We start from the raw sequence: 24,721 nt of genomic DNA, 5'->3' as shown, positions 1-24,721 counted from the left end.
GAATGACACCAGTCTGGAAAGAACACAGTAAATGAAAAGTTGCAACTTCAACTATCACAGTATAGGCTTAATCAGCTACATCAGACAGAGAGATCAATCTACAAATAAACTTAATCCAGTGCCTAAACTGATGGCCGTCACCCTTGGAGCTGACAGGTGTTTGTCCCTCAGATCTGTGATGTACTTGCTTGAAAGAGGAGGCCCCTGCTTGGTGTAATTTTACATCTATACTTCATTTCCCAAAAGGCACAAAGTTTTCCAACATAAAGAAGGGTGGCTTTTGACCATACCAACTCTACAGAACCCTACATCTGCAATACGTACAAAGAAAACATCAGTAATGAAAATAGTATTCAGTTAATGATGCCGTGAGAGAGACACCCAAAAACTAACAGAACCCTTCATGTGTCTGATTTTGGTGGCTTTTTCCAGAAAGCTCATTCTTCTCCTTGCAAAGCTCAGAGTTGGCACTGACGCAGCACTAAAATGGAGGGCTAGTGGGAACAAATACCTCTTGAGTTTGTCTGAACAGTCTGGAGCCACGCAGGACAAGCATGAACAGTGTTGTTGAGCTCCCTCAATCACTGGAGAAACTACTTTGCTAAGTTAGTGAACCCCAAATGAACTAAGCTAGTTGCCACATCTGTGTATGGGATCTGGCATTTAACAGGTTATGAATCGCACCACAGAAGAGGAACATGTCATCTATAAGGCTATCAAGAAAAGCCAGAAGAGCAGCAGCTCAATAGAAAATAAAATGCCTTCATGTTTTAATGCAGATGTTAAAAGATTAATTTCGCTTATTGGCTCTTTGATAGTCCTGAGCCTGTCTCAGTCAAGCTTGAATTGCTACCACTTTTGTCAAAAGTTGCCCAGCAAGATCTTTTGTGCCTCAGAATAATATTCTGTAGGTATTTTAAACTGGAGTCAGAAAAGCTGTGGAAATGAAGTGTAGCAGGTTATAATCTGTCAGTGTAGGAAGACAGGTACACTATATGATCTCTTAAGACAGTGTAGATTTTCAAAAACAAAAATGGTGCCTAGACACCTAAGACTTCTTTGTTTTCAGTAAAAGTGTGGCTAGATGCCATAGGAACCTTTGAAATTCCCTTCATTTCTAGTATTTTATGTTTCTTTGCAAAATTCTTGTCTGAGCAAATACTTGACAGTTAGATGGTGCTAATGTTTAAAGTGTTGCTGTAGGAACAGGTTTCAAAGTTTATTTAGTTCATCTCTGATGTTCCTATGGGCAGTGATTATGATTTATTGTATTGATGCTTATGTGCTTGCAAGCAGTATGACTTCAGATGAGAAGAAATGCATACAGGTTGTCAGAATCACCCTTGCATGAACTGGAGCTGAAGCAAAGAGAAACTCAAATGTTCTTCCTAGGCAGTTTGCCTTGAGACAGGGCTAGTGTAATTTTTCTCCATACAGTTCAGATGGTGTTTTCTAAGCACTTCTCTTTCCTCCCATCCCCTGTCCTCCTACCTTACAGATTATAAAGAAGCAGAAAAGCAAAGCTGAGCAGGCAGAGGCTGACTTTGAATGGCCACCATCCAGGAGCAGTGGCCTGGCGTCGGTTGCTGTCTCAGATCAGAGCATGCTGACTTTCCCAGGGAGCCGCAGGGGGTCCTACACATTGTGGGTGAGTGATGTTTTCTGCTGCACTAAACTGGAAGACTGAGATAACAGATACAGATACTTACTGCCTGGAACAGTACAAAGAGACTTGCAGAGAACAAGTATTAAACCTGTTCCTGGTTCAAAAACTATTGCTCAGTTCCATGCTTTCCTTGCACATCATGGCCGAAAGTAGTGGAACGGCTTGTCCTTGGTGCCATCTCAAGGCATATCAAGGATAAGAGGATTATTAGGGGCAGTCAGCATGGCTTTACTAAGGGTAAGTCATGCTTGACCAACATCATAGCCTTTTATGAGAATGTAACAGGGTGGGTGGATGGATGATGGCAGAGCAGTGGATGTGGTCTACCTTGACTTCAGCAAAGCGTTTGACACAGTCTCCCATAGCATCCTAGTTGCTAAGTTGAGGAGGTGTGGTCTAGACAACAGAGTAGTGAGGCGGATTGCAAACTGGCTTAAGGAGAGAAGCCAGAGAGTGGTAGTCAATGGTGCAGAGTCTAGTTGGAGACCAGTATCTAGTGGAGTGCCTCAGGGGTCAGTACTGGGGCCAGTATTATTCAATATATTCATTAACGATTTGGACGAGGAAATTGAGTGTACTATCAGCAAGTTTGCTGATGACACTAAGCTGGGAGGGGTGGCTGACACACCAGAAGGCTGTGCTTCCATCCAGCGAGACCTGGACAGGCTGGAGAGTTGGGCGGGGAATAACCTAATGAAATTTAACAAGGTAAAGTGTAGAGTCCTGCATGTGGGCAGGAACAACCCCAGGTTCCAGTATAGGCTGGGGACTGACCTATTAGAAAGCAGTGTAGGGGAAAGGGACCTGGGGGTCCTGGTGGACAGCAGGATGACCATGAGCCAGCACTGTGCCCTTGTGGCCAGGAAGGCCAATGGCATCCTGGGGTGTGTCAGAAGGGGGGTGGTTAGTAGATCGAGAGAGGTTCTCCTTCCTCTCTACTCCACCCTGGTGAGACCCCATCTGGAGTATTGTGTCCAGTTCTGGGCCCCTCAGTTCAAGAAGGACAGGGAACTGCTGGAGAGGGTCCAGTGTAGGGCAACGAAGATGATTAAGGGAGTGGAGCACCTCCCTTATGAAGAAAGGCTGAGGGAGCTGGGTCTTTTTAGTTTGGAGAAGAGGAGGCTAAGGGAGGACCTTATTAATGTCTATAAATATATAAAAGGTGAGTGCCATGAGGATGGAGCCAGGTTCTTCTCGGTGGCAAACAATGATAGGACAAGGGGTAATGGGATCAAGCTGGAACACAAGAGGTTCCACTTAAATTTGAGAAGAAACTTCTTCTCAGTGAGGGTGCTGGAGCACTGAACAGGCTGCCCAGGGGGGTTGTGGAGTCTCCTTCTCTGGAGACATTCAAAACCCGCCTGGACATGTTCCTGTGCGACCTCACCTAGGCGTTCCTGCTCTGGCAGGGGGGTTGGACTAGATGATCTTTTGAGGTCCCTTCCAATCCCTGTGTGATACTGTGATACATCACGGACATTGTGTTGCATTGGTGAGTGTGTTGGGGAGGACTGAGTTGAGTTTGTGATATGAGCAGTCTTGCTGCTTGATTTGAATGCTAACAGAACTCAATGCCTGAGTGTTTATTCCTTAAAACAGTGTTTATGCTCACTTAGCTTTTATTTGGATTTTTACTGAATGTCATATTTACTTTTTTACAATGTTAGATTTTTATAATGTTTTTTTCTCGTTAGCCATCCTAAAGAAAACAGCCACCACCAACAACAAAAAAGTAAACCCAACCATAGAACACCATTTATGTCTTACTCTAAAGAGTATTTCCTCCTTCTTTTGCTTATTCCTCAGCACAATGTCTTTAATTTCTGCTATAAAGCTGAAGAAAATCTGACAAGCTGCATTAGTAACATTTTAAGAAGAGCAGCAAGGGAAAAGAAGTGAAAATAAGCTATAGGCTTGGATAGGCTGTGTCACAATCAGAGAGGGAAGACAGTGACAGATGAGTTCCAGTGCATTTTGATACAGTGGTTTAAGCTGCTGCTCCCATGTGTCCTGCTGCTGTACCAGTAACCACCTCTCCCTCACTGAGCTGAACCACCAGAACTGAACATGTGCTGTGCCTTAGTTCCCAGCTGAGTTTGCTAGCTGACACTGCCAGTGAAAATAGATTTATGCCAGAGTATAAGACTGTCAGCCAGAATTGCTGAGATACAAACTCACATTCTTATGCCCCATGTATTTCTAGATTGAAGGAGTAATGCCTTTAAGCTGCTGTTGTTAACCAAGTGATGACAAGTCAGGGTGAGTGTGTTTAAGAGTGTTGCGCTGTAGTTCCTAGGCATGTTGCTTGTGGAACTTAAGTTCCAGGAGAGGCGGAGTTAATTTTGTGTCAGACTCAACTGAGTTTAAGGGCAGGACCTGGGGGAACATGCAGTTCAAATCCTCAGTTACTACACCAGAATCCTGTTGATCTTCTGCATTTGGAGAGTTAAGCTTGCACTCAACACATTTTGAAATTCTGTTCTGAAGTAACAAGTTTGAGTGCCAGATTTTAGCCAGAAGGAGGCTCAATGATTTGAGAAACAGTAGACTTTGTGGAAAATACTGGAGTAGCAGAAATGTCATACTAAGGTGAGAAAAGCCACAACAAACCGCTTTAAAACTTCTGTAGCCAACAGTCAGTACTAGAGATCCAGATGTGTACAGTGCTTTACAAGGACTTTCTACCTCTTTACAGAGCCTTTCACCACCTTTGGCACCATTTGGTGCAATTGTTTTCCCACAGAGCATTAAGGAACACGAATGAATTTGGCCATCTGATCTGGATTCTCTCACCCCTCCCTTAAATCGTTTCTACCTTTTGCTTCACTAGGGTTGTTTTATTGTTTTGCCATTCGAAGTGCACATGTGTTTGATTTTGCTTTGCTTTGAGTATAAGAGAGTTTTCTTAACATCATGAGACACCCTTGGAAAGGTAGCATAGCTCCAGTTGTTCCCATAGCTAATATAGTTGTGGTTATGTCAGCCTATGAGGCTAGCAGAAATAAAGCCATGGAAGCTCTAACAAAGGGTCTAATGGAACGTGAACTTAAAGGCAATTTATGCAGAGCTAACATAGAGCAGTTACAGCCTGCTTGACTCTCATCAACAAGTGTGGAACAAACCAAAATCCTTTTCCTAAGCTTACTTTGCTTTAATTCAGCTACAAATGGTAAGCATGCATCTGTCAGCAGAATATGAAGACTGCACTTCCTCAGTTTCTCCTCTGTATATCATTTGAGAAAGTTATCTTTTCTGCTAAAAGACTTACAGTATCTTTTTCTTTCCAAAACAAAACGTAGCTTCTACCGAAGCTGACAGAGAGGCCCTGTGGTCATATGCCCTTTCTAGGCAGAGCTCCTTACTCCTTCCCAGGTAGATTTTGAAGTTCTCGAGATCAAGCTTGTAACAGCAAATCCTTATGTGACTTGTGTACACATCCTACCATTGAGCTGTCTGTGATGGCTTAATTTGAGCAGAGATCTGCCTATAATGATAAAACCCCTTTGTTATTAATACATGCCACAGCTAACAAGGGAGCTCTGGCAACAGATTTATTAGGGCAGATATTCCTAGTATATCCAAGGTTTTTTGTAGATGGACTAGGTGGCCACAACACCACCAAAGGAAGCTACCCAAGTTGACTATTACTGGATTAGAGTTTTGTGTGTGAACCTATTTCCCAATAAGGATTATTTAAGTAGAGCTTCCTCTGTTTAAGACTTCCTTTGTTACCTGGCAAACAAATTAGTACTTGAAGCAAGCAGAAGTGGGATATATTAAGTAAAAGAGAAGAAGCAGCATAATTAACAGAAGGACAGACATGCAGAGGAAAGGGAGGTAACGATGCGAAATCTTAAGGCAGTTAGGATTTCATTATTTAGAACTGAAAATTTATGTTAGAGCAAATATTTTTGTCTTCTGTGTAGAAGATAATACATGCAGTTTCACTGTCGCCACAAAGCTAGTAACATACAATTACCTAGAGCAGTTGCATGCTGTAACACTGGCCTTTAGAAACCCATGTCTACCATTGCCTTGCATTTTATTACCAAAGTCACTTGCTAATAACATGCGGGGAGCTGTAACAAGCCCAGGTATGACTATGGTTATATTTGCCATGCGATTTTTCTTTCAGTGGCAGCTATTTGTGTGCAGATCATTTGTATCAGCCAGAAACTTCCAGTGGGCTTGGGAAGCCCTGCGTTACTTCCCTACTAAACTGCGTCTTTGCAGTGTGCAGAGGACTTGAGGTGTGTAAGCTGGGGACAATACAGTGCCCAGAGACTAACTATGTGAGATCTGCTTGGTTGGAGCAAAATCCGTGCATGTTAAGGAACTCTCTCTCACACACACACACACACATGGTATATCCTTGAAATATATTATTCATTGTTTAACTGCAGTACTATAGTGTGGTAGTAGCTATGATACTGTCTTTTTCTTTTTTTCCTCTTACATTTCTTTGACATCCTTTGCCCATGCTAAAAATAGCGATACAGGGCTGGGTATTTTATTTCCCTATCTCATAAAAAGAGATGGATGGCACCATCTGTTTCTGATTACCAGTAAGCGAAGGATGTGCAGTGTGGGGATGGGAGGAGTTTAGGGCAATGGGTGGATGCTTCCCTGCTCACTGAGTCCATTTCCCTCCCATACATCACTGCCAGTGAGAGCAAATGACCAGTTGACATATTTTACCCATTTAAACACTGATGGAGTGCAGGCTTCCTGGTGTGTTCTAAGTGCTGTATTAGTGGTCTTTATTTTACAGCTGAAAGATTGCATATGTAAACAGAAGCTCATCCATAATTTATAGTATATAAAACAGCTAGGGATATAGGGAAAAGGAGGATTTCATTAAATACACATTATGATGCACCTCAGGGGAGGCAGAAATTTACTGGTTAAGCTAATTATAAGGTCCACAGTGTACTGACAGGTTTTTTGTTTTGGGGGTTTTTTGCCTTTGATTTTTTTCAAAGAGAAGGTTCCACAAGCCTGAGGTCCAGTGCTGTTTTGGAAATCTCCAGAGGTTTTGCAGGTGCTTTACACCTTTTTAGGTTTGTCCCAAGCAAATATTTGAATAAAACCTTTTTGAGGAGGAATCCTGTTTAGCAGTCACACAACACTGCAGAACTGCTTCAGATGGGAGAGGCATGGCTCTGTAAGAAGTTGATGCCAGGTGACATCAGTTCTTACCTGTCAACAACTCTGTATCAGAAACATAATGTTTATATTTAATTAATAAATACAGCACATCATAGGGAAGATGGAGCTTTTGGTTTTCATACATGAGCTGGAGTCAGAAGGTTGCACAGAGTCTGTTGCTGAGACCTACTTCCAGTGAGGCAGGTGTGCATTTATCCAGAAGCCCATCAGCTGGATCCTGATGGGTTCTTTACTGTCTTGTTGCCTTCCAGAAGCAGACAACTGCAGCACCATCTTCTCTGCACAGGCTGGGAAAGAGCAGTACATTTGAGATGGAAAAAGCACTTGGTACTTTTGAAAACAATGGGTCTTATTTATTCATATTTATTATGAGAAGTTTCAGCTTTCTCTACGTACTTCGCAGGTTACAAATCTTGCTGTCATCTGCTGAGTATGCAGGTGTAACATTGTGTCACTACAAAAGTGATCTGGAGTTACCTGGCAATATGACACTTCTGCATTTCAGATCAAGATGGCCCTGTCCATAATAATCTGATTGATTTCACTGCTTCCACTGCAGCAGGATAGAATACAGCTGCTTTTGCAATTCTGACTCAGCAATTAGCACCACTTTTTGAGGTTTCAGGTGGCTAAATAATCAGTGCAAGGCATAATGTGACAGCTTTTTCCTTTTAAAGTTGTTTGTATGGTTTGAAATTGTTTGAGATGTATCTTTAGCAGAAGATTACTGATTCTTGGCTTCATAGTACTGTTCATGCACTTGACAAACATCCAAGAAGACAGTTTTGGATGCTAGATATATGATCAAGCCCATGCAGGGCTAAATTCAGCTGAATTACAATTACTGCCAGCAAGCCAGGATAGGTTTTAAGACATGAAAGGGAGCAGGGGAAAAGACAGAGAAGGTTGATCATTCTATATTGTTATTTTTGAAATAATGTAGATCATATGTTGTTCTTTCAGCTCTATTTTGTTGAAAATATGCTATGCTAATACAATGCTGGGTATCACGAAGCTTTAAGGTCTAACTTAAAACCTGAGATGCTCAAAACTAGTCTGCCTGACAGATCTTACTTTATTTTTAGATTAAATCAGGGTGTATATTGTCACAGCAAGAAGCAAATAATCACAGAACACTGAAGGCCTCCTATGTCAAGTGGGTGTTTGAGTAGCAGATGCAGTGATTCGTTCTGATGAGTGAGTGCACTGCTGAGTGCAACTTTGTAGGCGTAGGTCAGAATGGGACATGGAAGGTTGCATGAGGCCCTGAGAAACCTATAAATTAATGAAAATAGAGTAATCATGTTCAAAAAAGAGTATTCTCTTTAAAAAAAAAAACAAAACTTTATGTGTGAGGCTGCAACTAGACTTGAGATGAAAATGCCAGGTCACCTCCTTCCCCTACCTCTTTATACACATTTATTCTCTCAGTGGGATATACAAGTAGTAACTTAGAATCATGTTGCCATACACCAGAACAGGGATATGGCCTTTGCTGCTGCTCAGCTTTCTCATCTGTAAATAATATAGTAATACTGTCATCACAGGATAGTAACTGAGCTCTTAGTGTCTTCAGATGAAAGATGTTACGCAGCTGGGAAGTGTCTGCACAGTTTTGTTGTTTTTTTTTAAAGAGATGTAGTAGAATATTCCAAGTTCAGGAGGAGATTAAAAGAATGGGCCATGGAGGAACACATGAGAAGTGGTAACAGCTAAACAGAATCGTAGAAGTGTTTAGGTTGGAAAAGATCTTTAAGATCATCAGCTCCAACCGTAAACCTAACACTGCTGAGTCCACCACTAAACCGTGTCCCAAAGAACTTCATCTGCGTGTCTTTTAAACACCCTCAAGCACTTCCCTGGGCAGCCTGTTCCAATGCCCGACAATCCTTTCAATGAAGAAATTTTTCCTCATATCTAATCTAAACCTCCCCTGGTGCAACTTGAGGCCATTTCTTCTCATCCTACCATTTGTTACTCAGGAGAAGAGACCAACCCCCTCCATGCTCCGACCTCCTTTCAGGTAGTTGTAGACAGTGGTCAGGTCTCCCCTCAGCCTCTTCTTTTCCAGGCTAAACAGCCCCAGTTCTCTCAGCTGCTCCTCATCAGACTTGTGCTCCAGACCCTTCACCAGCTTCGTTGTCCCCCTCTGAGCTCTCTTGAGCACCTGAGCATCTTTCTTGTAGTGAGGGACCCAAAACTGAACACAGCATTAAAGGTGTGACTTCACCAGTGACAAATACAGTGAACAAGGGTACCTGTAAAGTGCTGTTTAAATTACAATTGCATTGGTACATCTGCCTTCTATTCCTGTCAAAGCACATAACAATTGACTCACCACAAACTTCTGTAGAGATGTTCACATAAATCCATTACGTTGATTGAACTACTCTATTTTATACTGCTAGTACTTTCCTAAATTGTTAGCCCCATAAGTACAATAAAAGGATGTTTATACTCATCTTCTGAAAACAATATTTAAATATCCCTTGTTACTATGTTACAAATCCCTTGCAAATCCCTTGCAACCAAAGCAGTAGCATTTTCACCTGTGGGACCTGCTTACTATTTGAGAGGACAGAAAGTCTCTTAAACTCTATGGGTTATACTTCTGTGTGGTGATGCGTAGAGCTGCTTGTATGCTCAGCAGCAATGGGTTGGTTGGGGAATAACCTCCTGCCTCTCTCCCTTGCAGCCTATCACTGGATCCCAAACTGAACCAAAATAAACACACACCCAGATGTGGCTCTACATATTATTACACAGCTGTGCAAGTCATACTGCTGACGGACCCATTCCTGGTTAGCTGAGAATTATTTTTGTAGTCCTTTTAAAGGAACAATGCTTTTAAGAGGATCAGCTGCCTGAGAGGCCAGCAGAAGGATGTCAAACCCACCTAAAGTATGGCTGGGATATGTCTGTGTCACTAAGTGAACAAGCAGCCAGCTTGGGCAGACCCTGGAAGGACACATGCTCTAAGGCTTTTGTAGGAGAGGCTGCAGTCATCTTTGCTTTCTCCCAGTCTGCTCTTCAAGGATTTGCACTGATGACTTAGATATTGTAACCAGGGTTTAGGTCAGGGCAGGAAGAAGGGAGTTTTTTGCAGTTGAGTGTGAAAATCTCCTATTCATCTGCCTGTTCTTGCCATTTTTCAGAAGCCATAGGGTTGTTAACAGATACTTTTCCACATACAAGATTAACTAAGGAACAGATGCTTTAAACCCTTGGTATTTCACTCCCACTGCTAAATGTCTGGACTGCATACATTTGAGCAGAGCAAAAAATCTCTTCCAGGGATAAATAGGCTGTGGCAGAGTGTCACCGTTTGCAAGCTCACACTGTCTCCTTCCTGGTGTGGGTGTTTACTTACCAGAGGATGCATTAGCTGTTGATGCTTAGGGATTGCTACTGTATTTGCTCAGGTGGGTTGGACCTGCTGGTTCTGTCTTTGCATTGATTGTATTCACAGAGCACAGAAGAGAAGCGATCGAGGGGTTTTTCCTGCACGGCTTGCAGGCGTAGCTGTAGAATTTGCGGGTAAGGAGAGGGGGCGGATAAGGTTGCGTTTAAACCATCTGTGTTTGTGCTGTCAATTCTAGGCTGCTTCCCTGAATACACAAGCTAGTCTTCAAAGCCCGAATTAAGAGCTGCCCTACAGGTCAAGGCTTGCTCAGCACAGGACTCTGCTGCCCAGATCCAGAGGTGCCCTACTTGCCCTCAACCCAGGTGCTGAGATCCCAGAGCCTGCAAGGGCTCCTGCCATGGGGACCCTGCAGCTGCCTTACCCTTCTGAAGCTGAGAGAGTCCTTTGTCTGCTCTGAATAAGTGCAGAATAAACCACAGTTTTACTATTTAAAGGAGACTGAAGAAATAGGGTGAAACAGGAGGGAAGTGAGGAGAAAAATGTGCATGATCTGGAATAGCCTTTGTAGAGTTCAGTCATTGATTCGGGGATCTGTTTTGAATTGCTATTTTGACTTCTCTTTAGAAGCAAGGGCAATTACCCCTTGATGACACTCTTTCAACTTTTGCAGAAGAATGTAGAACAAAATCTGTATATTATCTGTCTAAAAAATATGCATACATATAAGACAGTTACTAAAGGTAAATAACCTATAGATTGTTGACTTTAGACAGTGTTCACAAGTGGTTTTTGTTAAAAGTTGTTCTTGCTTTGATTTACTTATTTTGTTTTTATTTACTCAGTGTTCAGAAGCATGAACTTGCAAATTGTTACAGACACTCAGAAGATGGAATATGTCTATTAAGTAACAGGAGACATTGTATGTGATTACTTTTTATTCACTCCTTTCTTCTTTAATCTTCAGAAACTGCATTGCTTGAAGGCCAAGAGTGAAACAGGACTGTACATGAAAACTTATTCCTTTTACTACTAGCCTGGTACAAAATGAAGGCTGAGTTCTCAGCAACCAGACATTATAACTATGCAGCAGAAATCCCCTGAAGAAGGGTTTAAAAGAAAAAAAAAGAGAGATTCAAAATGATAATGTGTCTGGAATTTCTTTTTGAAACAAAAATCTAAGAGCAGATGCAAGTAGGCAGGATTTGGTGGGGAACTCATCTAACTAAAGCGTTTGGAAATGCCTGTCAATACTGTAACTATATTTTGCAAGCTGTGTTTTACTGCACAGCAATCCAGTGTGCAGCCTCCAAGGTAGGAGAATGTGCAGCGAACATGGCAAATGACCTGTTTGCTTGCAATGCCATCTGCTGATGTACTAATTTATTGCAAAAACTAACAGCTGCAGTACCTTAGTGTCTGACTGCAAACATAAAGCACAGCCTTGTAATTAATCACAAATAAATACACCTAAACAGCACCTGGCTGATGATGTCTTTTGCTGAAAAACCAGAACTTCTGGTTATGTAAAGTGCCAGTAGCTTTAGCTGGGAGGGAAGGGTCTTCTTGACCTCTCATGTCTTCATAAATCACGACATGAGGACCCAAGCTCTTACGTTCCTGCCTCCTTTTGAAAGTCATATTTGGGCTGCTATATTTTTGGGATACTTTTGGAAAATAGACTGGATTGGTTATTCTGCCCTGAGATCTTGTTGCTGTCCAAGTTTGTAGGCAATCGTTAAAGACTGAGGGCTGTGACTCCTCCATTTGGTCAGTTTATACCCCCTGTTCCAATGCGAACCCCTCCAAGAGCCTATTGGGGTAGCTGGCGTTACCTCTAGGACCTCCCTGCATCCATGCACAGGAAAATTACCTGCAGCACCAGCCTCTAGGTAGGCTTCTCAATCCTGTTCCCTTATGTTCAGTGTTTAGCTTTCTAAGCACATGTCCACAAGAGAAACACGTCCCCTGTGGATCCACAGATGGGCTGTTGTCTCAGTGAGGAAGGGAGGCACAAATGCAGCACAGCAACGTGTATGTCTGCTGCCTGCCCCAGGCAGTGTGGCAGTGTAGTTAGCAGCATGGACAGGCTTCTACAGAGGTTTGTAGCCCATGCTGAAGCTCTTCCTATAGCTGTAGGGCTGTCGAGTTAGTGGTGCCAGCTGTGTTGAAGTTGATGCAAATGCACCAACCAAGATTAAATCTTTTGCTGTGTAACCTCATGCTAAGTAAGTAACATTCCAGTCCGCTCTTAATTGCAAAAGCATCAAAAAGAAGTCTTGAGTCTTTTGCTTTTCAGATGGAGTCATCAATCAGGCCAGTAATGGATTGGAGAGAAACTTCTGGACAAACATTTGCTTTTGTGCTCTGAAAAAAATTGCCATGTTTATGCCAATATAGACTGATTTGTTCTTATGCCAGGATATGCTTCTGTCCTGCTCCTCCACTAGGCTGGCTATTGACACTCCTTTTTTGTATTGATATTGAGGTTACTTGTGGTTGCACCAGTGATTTAAACTGCTATCAGGGATGAATATTTACACTTTGTCTCATACGTGTCTGTGTAAGACACAATTCTACTAGCTGTCCATCCATCCCTATCTCTAAAAACTATCTTTCAGAAAAAGAAATAACCTAATCCTGTACTTTTATTTCATCTTCTTAATTGGAGCTTATTAGAACATTGTCACTTCTTGATTATTTATAATAAATCTCTCCTTGAGCCTTCTGTGATATTGGACCATCTTCAGTGAGAAGAGGCGGTACTTCTAGCAGAGCAGTCCAAGACAGATTTTATCAAAAATTCACACAAGGTGTAAAATAAGGATGAGGATGGATTCCAGCCAAATTTTGAGTGCATCTTTTTTCCCTTGCTACATTTGGAGGAATTGACCTGGGAATTAGCAGTAGTTCCTGCATAAAACCAGTTTCCTGCTCTCCACACACCATTGACAGAAACTGTGGAGAACAGTTTCCCACTGATCTTGACCCGAAGGTTTACGCACACAATTTAAAAGAAACAGCTTGTTTTGGATAAGCTTATTTGAGATCCTAGGCTGCTGCGCCACAAGGGTTTGTGTCTGCTTTCTTTTCCGTGCTTCCCCATTTTTCAGTGCTTTTTGCCCATCAGACCCTTCCTGCTCATTTTCTTCTGTTTAAAATGCTTCAAGCTATTGTGTATCTTCGACTTCTTCTGAAGGATGTGTCTGTCCTATGGTATAGACGCACCTGAGCTAGCTTTAAATAGCTCAGAGCTGGGTTGCTGTAGGGTCTGAGGGCAGGATTAGCTGTGCGCCTTCAGTGGGTTTCACAGCCCATGCTGAGTTCTGCGTTGCCAGGGCTGAACTGCATCGGTCCCAGGTTGGTTGAGAGCGAAGTGCCGACACTGCCAACACTGCGATGCAGCCTTCGCTGTGATGTTTGTGAAGCAGCGACTGGGCAGGTGAGAAGCTGCTGTTTAAACAAAACACCAGAAAACTTGTCTAGCCTACAGATTTTACATTATGAGAAATAACTGTTCATTATTTGAGCCCAGGTTATCATTAAACAGACTACTTGTTTCCTGATTCTTTTTCTTCTCCTTCTTATGATTCAGTTTGTTAAGTAATAAGGGAAAATAGATACTAGTGATTAAGCTGTAGGACATTCCTTCTTCTGTGTTCTTCAGCATCTCTTATCTTTCTGTATTTGCAATATACATGGAAAAAGAATATTCTTGTTACTGTGAAAAACATGACAACCACTACAACGTGCTGTTTTCAGAGTGTAACAACTTTAATATAAAGTATCAGAGGGTATGTCAGATGTGAACTGGACCTAATTTATTGTAAGGATGGGAAGTTCAGTAGTTCTTGCCTTACAACAGAATGAGCCACGGTGCAGTTAAAACTTGTCACAGTTCAGACAGCAAATTTGTGGCGGAGTTGATTATATTGCCCATATATCCTGGCAGGATGAAATCAAAGTTAACGGGCAAATTACTATAGCAAAATTATTTACGTACCTGTCTGTATTGTGTTAAATTATTAACCCTTTTACAGGGTCCAGGAGAATTCAGATGATCTTGATAAGTTGAAGATCTAGTCTGAAGTTTGAAACAGCCTAAATATGCACTTGAATGTAGCTGGTTTGTGAAAGCAGCTTATCTGGAAGATTCCCTGTAATAAAATTACACAGTACTATGAGCTTGTTATCAGTAGTTCATGTTACTAGATTGGAAAGGAAACTCTCCAGTGCATCGTGTTAAGACCCTGTGTCTTTGAATGGATGGGATGAACCAAGTCATTGCAGTTACAGGAAATACTTGATTCTGGCTTTTCCTCCAGAGTTCAGAAGCCGAACTAAACCCTGGTGCTTAGTTGTGTTTCTCTTTACTGAATCTTTTATGAAATCACATTGCTGAGCAAAAGATACAGGAAGACTGGCAGGTAAGTAAATCTTCTGCTGTGGTGGACGGGTCCTACTCAGGATCATTTCAGATGGGAAGAGGTGCAGCCAGAAAAGTGGCCACTTGAAAGCAATACTTCTTGATGAAGCCCTGCCGTGTACAGGCATCTTTTACTGACTTTGTTATGAAGTCCAAGACAGAGGTTTTGAGAGGTAAGAAGTTATGGAGAAAAAAGCTAATTGTCATTTGAAAAAGTGATCTCTTTTGCCATTCAAGCTGCCTAAGCACATACTGTCATCAAAAGCAAAGTTATTAATTACAAAAAAAATCATGCTGCAGCAAAATAGTGTCAACCAGATGTTAAAACTTGACTTGAGCTGCTGTAGCCTCGTCTCTAGAATTACATGTGTTATTAGACCTCTAAGAGTAAATTCTCCTGAAATCAGCAGGACACTGCCAACTTTCACTTTTTTTCTTTAAATCTGACCAAATTTTACTGTGGCTTCTCTAACTGACCCCAGTGCCTAAGTCAGAACTGAAATATATATTTATGTGGATCCAAAGGAAAGCACCTTCCTTTCAGTAGTAGTTAGGGCTCATTAACAATCACAACAGTATTTTACCTCATTTGACTTCAAATGTGACCTTCCTAGAATCAGATGGATTGTAGTCTATATTGACTTGATTAGCAAGACTGCATAAAACTGCCCAGCATATTGTGTTATATGTATGTCCTAGCCAGCAAAAGAATTCTGCATTAGAATCAGTTGAGTTGCACATCTATTTTTGGGGAACAGACTGTTTGTTTGCTTTTTTTTTAATTTTTAATTTCTGCAAATCGTTACACCAGATGGCCTGTTGAGCCAACAATAGATCATCATGTCTCACCACAATGGGATCTCTTTCTGGCTAGCTTGAGTCGAAACAGTTAGATATCAGTCCTCACCAAGCACATTCCTAACTTCACCTTAATTATTTCTCTCCATCTGGTCTGTGGTAGTACAAACAATTTCCTGCTTCCTTACGTAGCATCAGAAATGCACATAAATAAGCAATCTAGTGCTGAAACAATTATTTTGATTACATTAAATTCCATTTCTGCATTCTGGCAGATACCACACTTCCATGGGTAACTGAATACTCATACTAATTAAGGTAAAGAGTTTGATAATGAAGTGTTTCTATTTTTAAATTATGCTTTTTGATTTTTATTCCCACAGAGGTCTCAGTCTGCATTCTCCCTGGCTAGTGAAGATATGCCCAGCAAAGGACTAGACCCTGCGTCATCTGTGACTGAGGCTCTTTGGAGGCAGCAAAAAGGACAATTCAAGAAACAGAAGGAACACAAGCTCTCTGCATTACCTAGCTGGAAAAGTGTGGACAGGCTAAATGAAACAAGTAAATACTTCTAGTACGAATATGATTCTTTTTTCGGTACTCACATGTGGAATAAATATGACTTGAAGCAAAGACCCTCTCCAGGAAATTTCTGCTGGCCGCTGTGCTTTCAAGGGCCACATATAAAGATGTCTGTTTGGTGATGCTGAGTGTCATGATTTTATTGCTTATCTGGCCATTGTATTTTTTCCAAGAAAATATTCAAAATTTGGGCCTTTAGGGAGTTGATTTTGGACTGTTACAAAATATTAGGTGTGTAATTTGGATACATTTCAGAGCTTTTAAGACAAGAGAGCCCAAGGGCCCTGCTTTGTCACCTGGTTGTCTATCCTCCAGTTGGAGGAGTTTGCAGCTGCCCACAGACTCCCTTCTGTTGCACAGGTTAGCTTTTCATGAGGTTACATGGTGAACCAAACAGTGAAATAATTCATGGTTAGGATTCCACCTCACACCTTGGTTTTCAATCCCGATGAATTCACCATTGTGGCGTTCTGTGCAGCCCTACTACCTGCTGCTTCCACTTGAATTTGAGGAACCCATGTGAGTAGGAACCTCACAGACCAGCAGTTTCCCTAGATCTGTGTCCTCAGTCTTCCTGTACATTAGGTATGGATATGAATATAGATGGTGGGTGGCTTTCTAAGACAGCCCCATTACTGAATCAGCACCCTGGGAGAGGTTGCAAATTCCTGCTTACAGTATCACAATATGTTTGGGATTGGAAGGGACCTCAGAAGATCATCTAGTCCAATCCCCCTGCTGGAGCAGGAACGCCTAGGTGAGGTCGCACAGGAACGTGTCCAGGCAGGTTTTGAATGTCTCCAGCGAAGGAGACTCCACAACCCCCCTGGGCAGCCTGTTCCAGTGCTCCGTCACCCTCACTGAGAAGAAGTTTCTTCTCAAATTTAAGTGGAACCTCTTGTGTTCCAGCTTGATCCCATTACCCCTTGTCCTATCATTGTTTGCCACCGAGAAGAGCCTGGCTCCATCCTCATGGCACTCACTCTTTATATATTTATAAACATTAATAAGGTCACCCCTCAGTCTCCTCTTCTCCAAGCTAAAGAGACCCAGCTCCCTCAGCCTTTCTTCATAAGGGAGGTGCTCCACTCCCTTAATCATCTTTGTTGCCCTATACTGGACCCTCTCCAGCTTACGTCAGGATGACATAAGTACAAGCTGTTATTGAAGAAGGTGGTTCCGGTTCTTAGGGGGTCCCATTTCCACTGCCTCTCTTGTCCTGGCTGTAGTGTTCATGAGGCCTCAAGAGTGTAGCACCAGGCAACTGCTGCTCAGAAGAGTTGGTTGGTTTTCATCCCCACAGGTGAACATGGGGAGAGGATGAACCACTCACTACAGCAGCAGCTCCTGGCTCCCAGTGAAGGGGAACAGCAAAGCTATTAATAGCATATCTGCTGCTGTTGTCCCAACACAACAGAGTGTGCTTGTTCCTGCTGCTTAAGGTTAATGAAGATAAAACTTCTCTTTTGTAGGGTGAGTTTATTGGTGCTGTAACCCCCACAGCTGGCTCAGTAGGTGTGGGCAGTAGAAGCAGCCAAAATATGTGCTTGGGTGTACTGGGGACCAGGGATGGGGGCTGCCCATCAATTTGATTCGTTAATCTGTAAGGCCAGTTGATAACCTGGGGAGATAGAAAATTAGACAGAGTTAATACCCTTCCCTCCAAAGAAGAAAATGATGGCAAAGTAGTGCTAAAATCTGACCTAAGTATGCATTACTTTGTGAGCTGCTCATTCAACCCCCTGTCAGAAGTGTTGTTCCCCTGGCGTTTTTAGTGGAAGACCTGTTTTCAGTAAAGCAGTTAATTGGGTGCTTAAATTTAAGAACCCACTTCAATCCCATTGAATTCAACTGTTGAGCAATTTAGTACTTGACAGTGGCTTAACCATAGCAGAATGACAAATTGACCCAGTTTCCTCTAGGTGCTCTACTCAGAGGATTTGTTCTTCTCCTTTCATCTAAGAACCACATTTGTGATGAAATCGTGGTGCCTATTGAGCTTGTAGGAAATACCTGATTGTGTTAGTTTGTGTAAATATGATCTCACCTATTCAGTAGTAAGCAGCTCTGTATTAGGATACAGAAAACAAAAGAAATCTCAACCAAGAGTTTGGAGTGGCAACATCAGTGAGCTTTTCAGTCATGTAGCCAAAAAGCAGTTCACAATTGATCTTGATTACGATTTGCACTGGTTTAAATGATCATTCAAGAGCCAAATCACGAATTACTGGGGTTTTTTTTCCTCTTTAGCAATAGTTTCAGAATGATATTTCTTAAATCTATTTTCATTTTCACAAGGATAACTTAGAGTGTATACCACATGAATTGTGTGCAAAATCCATTCTTTCAAGTGACTTTGTTTTGGAAAATCAGGAATGGAGCATTTGACATTTATTGAAGCTGGGCAAAACTTAGTCAGCTTTCTGAATACAAAGTTCTCAGCGGCTTTTCTTTCCACCCTTCTTGCCCCCTAAGATATAATCAACTACTATCTTGTCCTTTTATTGATTAACTGAGGATGTTCGCCCGATTCTTACATGTCATTGCTTAAAAAAATAAGGGCATATGGTTTGGGAGAGAAAAAAGTATAAAGGTGCAACACTCCATTCCATTGCATTTGTGTTATGTGGTGCAACAGTTCCTGTTGAAGATTTGTATCTTGCAGAGCTGTTTGCTTTGAAGGAGCAATGCTTTTAAGGAAAGGTCCTCTTTCTCTCAAGACAATCCTATATTTAGGTTAGTGAGCATGGTTGGAAAAAGTGAACAAGCAGAAGTTCCTTATGCTTGATAGTTTGTATTTTCTTTTCTCCAAAATCAGCTGTTACAATACAGAGTTATTAGCTCTCCCTATAAACCTGACTTCAGTTATATCCTCAGTTGGTCACTGCTACAAGAAAACTATTAATGTTTTAATTTATTTTTAAGCAGGAGTAAGAATGTCTTCAGTGATATATTTTCTCAAGTTCTCTGAATTGGCATGAAATTTAGAAAGTGAAAACAAGCCAAAAGGACTCAAATGATTAACAAATACAAAATCTGTTCTGAATCTTCCATAGCTCTTAAATTTAATTACCATTTAATTCTTGTTTCATTTTTGTGGGGGTGTTTTGTTGATGGTAGTGCACCACAGACTTTTTTAAAATTGATCACACCTTCTTACTTCATACTTATGTTCTTTATCAGCAATTCCAGGGAAAAAGTCATCTTCTTGAGCTCCAAGTATTTGTAATCATGTAATGCGAGGTGTTTGGGTATCTTCTACAACACTATCCAGTGTATAGTGATTTTCTCTTTTAAATAGTGATGTTCTGTTTACAGTTTTAGAAAACTGATAGTTTATAATAAATATTTCTACAGTTTTCTGGAAATGTCAAATTTGAACCCATGGAAGGAATCCATAAGGCTGAAAACTTAGTAAACCAAGTTTACTGTGTAACTCCATAGCATTATATATATATTAAGCTGCTGCGGGAGGTAGAGTCATCACACATTCACCTTTCCTATAAAGAGACTTTTCAAGTTTGATTGGAAGTGGGATCTAAACTAAGAAGTGCAGTTATGTGAGTTATACAGAACTCTTTGAGCATATTAGTGGCTATTTTTTTTTCTGTCGGAGTTGTAAAACATACTCTGAAAAAGTGTAAGAATACAAGAGCAGCAATGCGTGGGTCATAAAAAATAACATATAGTCTAGGATGCAACAGCAAGCATAACCAAGAGCTTAGGAAAAATTAGGAGAAAGCATCCCATTGCATCGTACTTCTTTCTTGTGCTTGTTTTGAACCTTGATTTCACTAGTTTCACTTCATGTCCTCTAGTAGTTAGGTTGGAAGATATTCCCCCATCTCTTTTAGGGTGTGCTGAGTCTTCTCTCCTCCAGACAGTGGAGCTCTGGTTTACTTAATCATTCCTTGAATGGAAGCCACTCCAGAACCTGGTGCAACCTTTGTTGTCCTTCTCTGATCCTTTTTCCATCTTTCCTTTTCAAGATGAGACACCAGAACTGCACACAGAATTGAAGACATTTGCAAAACACAGGATTTATACATGTCTGTGTAGCAATGTTCCCTCAGCCTTTCCTAATAATTCTTTTAGAAAATAACTTTGGTCCAAGTGCTCTCACATTTTAAACAGTCACCACCATGACTTTATGTGATGGCTTCTGATTAAAAGGAGTAGAGCAGCATAGCTCACAACATGAGAGAGTTCATGTAGCGGCAACACTTGCATTTGTTCATTAGTTTTGTTGAACCCTCCAATTTGTGGCCAGTTGATCACAAACTGGCAAGGAAAATGAGCCTTTCACACTGTGATCACATAGCGATGATTGTTCTTGTTTCGTTTTCCTAGATCCGCCTTCTGTTTTCCAAAGCACTGATGGAAACTGGGTAGCTCTGCAGAATGTCACTTTGCCTCGTCCTCGGATGCTTGCCAAACCAAAGAGTCAAGTATTTGAAGCTTTGGAGAACGAATCCAGCATTGTGTCTGCCTATGATGAGATGGGCTCAGACAGCGAGGATGACTACGACTGGAATGTGGCCTTGAACAAGCTGCGTCGGAGACCTCGGCAATTACCAGATGATTTCTATTACACCGGTTCCCAGTACGGTACTGAATGGGTTTATGGGAATGACCAGTACCAGGCAGTGAACTCCCCTTCCTCTGGGTTATACACCAACACTGAGACACTGTTTTCTGATTCTGAAACATCTTCAGTAAACTCTTCCCAGGAAGCTAAAGGACCTAGCAAACTTCTCTGGTTACAAAGCAGAACTGAAAGTGATAAACCCAGAATAGAAAAAAAACACTTCCATGGAGAACTGGATGTAAATTTCAATCCACAAGCAACCAGCTTGGAGTATTCGGACAGCAGTGAGACTGAAGAAGTCCATTATGATTTAGAAAAGAGATCAAGAAGATGGAGGAAGAACAAAGCCATCTCTGAAGAGTTATGTGAAGGAAAAAATCACACAAAAGCCAACAAGAGGAATTTAAGTCAGGTAATTGTGTTTGAGCTTACCAAGTGCAATCTCAAAAAGAGCTGAGCAAAACTAATTAAGCTGTGCTGGCAATAACATTTGAATCAGGAGTGGGAGGTGGAGTGTTCTTCCAAGCTTTATCCTCCTTGTGCCTCGTAACAGAGAAGTAGAAAAGGTAAAGTGTTAAATATACCGTGAGCAGCGTCTGTCTCTTTCTCAAATAGGGCACTTCCATCTGATCAATGGCATCATTAACAGTGCTCTTGAACAAAAAACGAGTCAGGATTTGCCAACAGCTAAGAAATGTTGATTGGTCACCTGTTGGGCCAGGTTTTTTAATTTCCTTGGTTTTTGGAATAAGAAATAACTCATATGCCTGGGAATCTGTTGTGTGCTGTTTGCAAATGTCCCAGTAAGGGATAAAGCTAATGAGCAGCAGAAATTTAGAAAGGGCTGTTTTTGAGAAAGGGTGTCTGCTTTTAATTGGTCACTTCATTATGAGTTCTAGTGTGTTAGGGTGTTTACAAACTACTTCCATTTAAATAATTTGTAATTCAATTAAAAAAAAAGAAAACCAAAACAAACAGAACATAACAGCTCAAACATAGAGTAACTGATCATACAACTTGAAGACAGCAAAGCACTCTCCAAACATTTCTTTTAAACAACAAGTGTGGGATAAACAGAAAGCAAAGATGTCTGTTTGAAGTTAGTCCAGGCCTAGAACTGATATTATTTAAGGGATCCAGTTGTCCTCCAAAACTTTTTTAGCAGTACAAACACACTTATAACTAATTACCCAGCTGGATGAGGAGAATACTGACCCCTTGTCCAGTTCCCTTTCCCATCTCCTACCCCTCTCAAATCCTGAAGCTGCATCATTGCTGCAGCGGAGTAATGGTAAGCCTGAAGCAAAGAGCCAAGTGCTGTCTTCTCCCTGTGCCTCTGACTACAAGCAGCCCAATCCAGTCTTTAAAGCATCTGAGCAATTTTATGGCGCCTGGAGTTGGTATTCTTTGCTTTTACTACAAGCCTATATTTCCCATGGAAAGACATCAGTACAGCTCATCATAAGATCAGAATTCTAGGATTTCAGAAGGTTTTTAATACTGGGTAAACCATTCTTAATTCTGTATCTCTTCCACCTACTTCTATGAGACAGGTGTGTGTGTTTTACACCAATCCATTTGTACTCGTGTCCTCATATTTTTATAATACAAAGTTGTTGAAGGGGAGTTGTGTATGATAATGTACACTATCAACACATCAGTGGCCATTAGTGACTTCTTAGAACATCGGGCAGAATTACAGGATTCTCCAGGGGCTGCACAAACACCATATTTGGTGCATAGACTTCTGCTTTTCCTTGTCTGGCTTCGTGTATTTGTGCATATTCTGTGTGTCTATATGTGTCTGTATTCATATTGTGTCTTTCAAGTTACTGCTGCTCTGCAGAGTATACAGGGTGTTCCATAAAGATGGACCCAATTTCAAAGTAGTATATTTCATGATGGCAACTTGCTACAATTACACAAAAATTTACTAACAGTTTAATGGGTTATCTAGTGGTAATCATTCAAAACTCTATGTCCCAGCCTTTCACGTGGTAAAGAGTTTCATTCATGGGCAGTTCGTGGTTGCAGAGATATAGTGGTTTCAAATTGGGTCCATCTTTTTGAAACACCCTGTAGAATAGCAGAGCTCACAGAGCAGATGTCCTGGAGATGTTCCTCCAGGGGAGAACAGAAAGGCAGGCTGTTTCCAGACATATATGTTGGCATCCATACTTCAGTAGCTTAGTGTGCACTTTGAAGTGCAAGGTGGTGCAGAAAATCATTGCTCTTTTCAGCTCTTCTGTGAGTTGCTTTGTGTCTTAAGTGCTGCATATAACTCTCTGTTGTGCTCAAAAAAGACAAGGTTTGGGATTCTGACCCATTCTCCCCTCCATTTTTCCCAAGGCTAAAAGTCTGTCCCTGCTGTCCTGCTCCCTTGGCACAGTGGGGCAGGCGGAGGTTCACTGCCTCTGGATCATGCTACTGTTTTCAAAGTAATGAAACTCTCACTAGGAAGTGTAGATATGGGTGGGTTTGCATACATTTTGTTTGTGTCTGGGGACACACAGTCACCCTGGTGGTTGAATTGACGGCTGGTGCCCACATTCAGAGAGCTGTTACTCCAGCCTCTGGTATGCAAGTGCTGCTGGGGGCAGGAGAGGACTGGCTACTGCAATTTACAGCAAAGATGTTGCACGGTTGAGCAATTCTAGGAAGCAATTGAAATTATAATGAGCATAAAGAATATGATTTGAGGTATCATAATAAATTAGCCAGACATCATTGATATTGCTTAGAAAAAATAGATTAAAGGGGTGTTGGGGTTTTATACAATCCCCAAGGTAATGTATTGATCTTGGTAGAATGATTGAGGCTGCAGCAGAGAGACCCTTACGTGTAAATAGTTTGTACAAAATGATAGTGCATGGAGAGGTGCATGGAGAACTGCAGACAGCTTAAACTTAAGGAAGCTTCATTGTTATAGAATTGTTATATACTGTTATATGGAAGCCAGTTATAAATTTTTCACATGCTGATGGTGTACAGAATTTACAGAAACCCTATAAAATGCTCTTCTAAGCCATGTCGCATCTAGACGTTAGACACTGAACTACTGATTATATGGAAATTGCAGTGATGAAACATACTTTTTCTTGATTTTATTGCATTGTAATAATAACTGTGTTTTACTACATTGTAATAATAACAAGATGATTTGTTAACCATTATGTTTTCATCAGCATTGTAGAACAGGATATCAGTTTAGGAGTCTAGAAGTTGGGTTTTTGGTTTTAATTTTCAAATAGTGCCGGTCATTTTCTTGTTTGCTGCTCTTGGAGACTTACAGTGAAATGAAAATGAGCTCTTTCCTCTCTCCCTACTTGAAGTCTAGAGAACTGTAAGCAATAAAATTCTGGAACAATTGTGGTCATGGCATAACTCACAACTGAATTTCTATTAAAAATCAGGTATCCAGGTATCAAGATCCAGTACCTAGATTAGGATAATGCTGTGGCTTTTTTTTTTAAACGGATTTTAAAGTCAACACTGGAATCTCTGTGACTGAGAGAGAGCTCATGGTATGAAGCCTAGAGTGACTTAAAAAAGGAAACCTGAGAATGGATATCAAGATGTACTGTAGTGGTAGTCAATGGTGCGGAGTCTAGTTGGAGGCCAGTATCTGGTGGAGTGCCTCAGGGGTCAGTACTGGGGCCAGTATTATTCAATATATTCATTAACAATTCGGACGAGGAAATTGAGTGTACTATCAGCAAGTTTGCTGATGACACTAAGCTGGGAGGGGTGGCTGACACGCCAGAAGGCTGTGCTGCCATCCAGTGGGACCTGGACAGGCTGGAGAGTTGGGCGGGGAATAACCTGATGAAATTTAACAAGGGAAAAAGTAGAGTCCTGCATCTGGGCAGGAACAACCCCAGGTTCCAGTATAGGTTGGGAAATTAGATATTAGAGAGCAGTGTAGGGGAAAGGGATCTGGGGGTCCTGGTGGACAACAGGATGACCATGAGCCAGCACTGTGCCCTTGTGGCCAGGAAGGCCAATGGCATCCTGGGGTGTATTACAAGGGGGGTGTTTGATCGAGAGAGGTCCTCCTTCCCCTCTACTCCGCCCTGGTGAGACCACATCTGGAATATTGTGTCCAGTTCTGGGCCCCTCAGTTCCAGAAGG

The 24,721-nt window shown here is 41.5% G+C and overlaps 1 protein-coding gene across 10 annotated transcripts in view; it reads left to right on the top strand.

Moving 5' to 3' along the window:
- The window catches only part of MYRIP (myosin VIIA and Rab interacting protein), a 324,276-nt gene that overhangs the window by 269,355 nt on the left and 30,200 nt on the right, over nucleotides 1–24,721 (top strand). For all 10 annotated transcript variants that reach the window (XM_065051799.1, XM_065051798.1, XM_065051804.1 and 7 more), the window contains 3 exons: nucleotides 1,499–1,648; nucleotides 15,804–15,981; nucleotides 20,353–21,002. In XM_065051799.1, coding sequence (XP_064907871.1) covers nucleotides 1,499–1,648; nucleotides 15,804–15,981; nucleotides 20,353–21,002 — 978 coding nt within the window. The remainder of the gene's footprint in view (nucleotides 1–1,498; nucleotides 1,649–15,803; nucleotides 15,982–20,352; nucleotides 21,003–24,721) is intronic.

Source organism: Columba livia, chromosome 2 (genome assembly GCF_036013475.1).
Source record: "Columba livia isolate bColLiv1 breed racing homer chromosome 2, bColLiv1.pat.W.v2, whole genome shotgun sequence".
Taxonomy (NCBI): domain Eukaryota; kingdom Metazoa; phylum Chordata; class Aves; order Columbiformes; family Columbidae; genus Columba; species Columba livia.
Note: the sequence above shows the minus strand (reverse complement) of the source record. Positions and strands in the feature narration are given on the sequence as shown.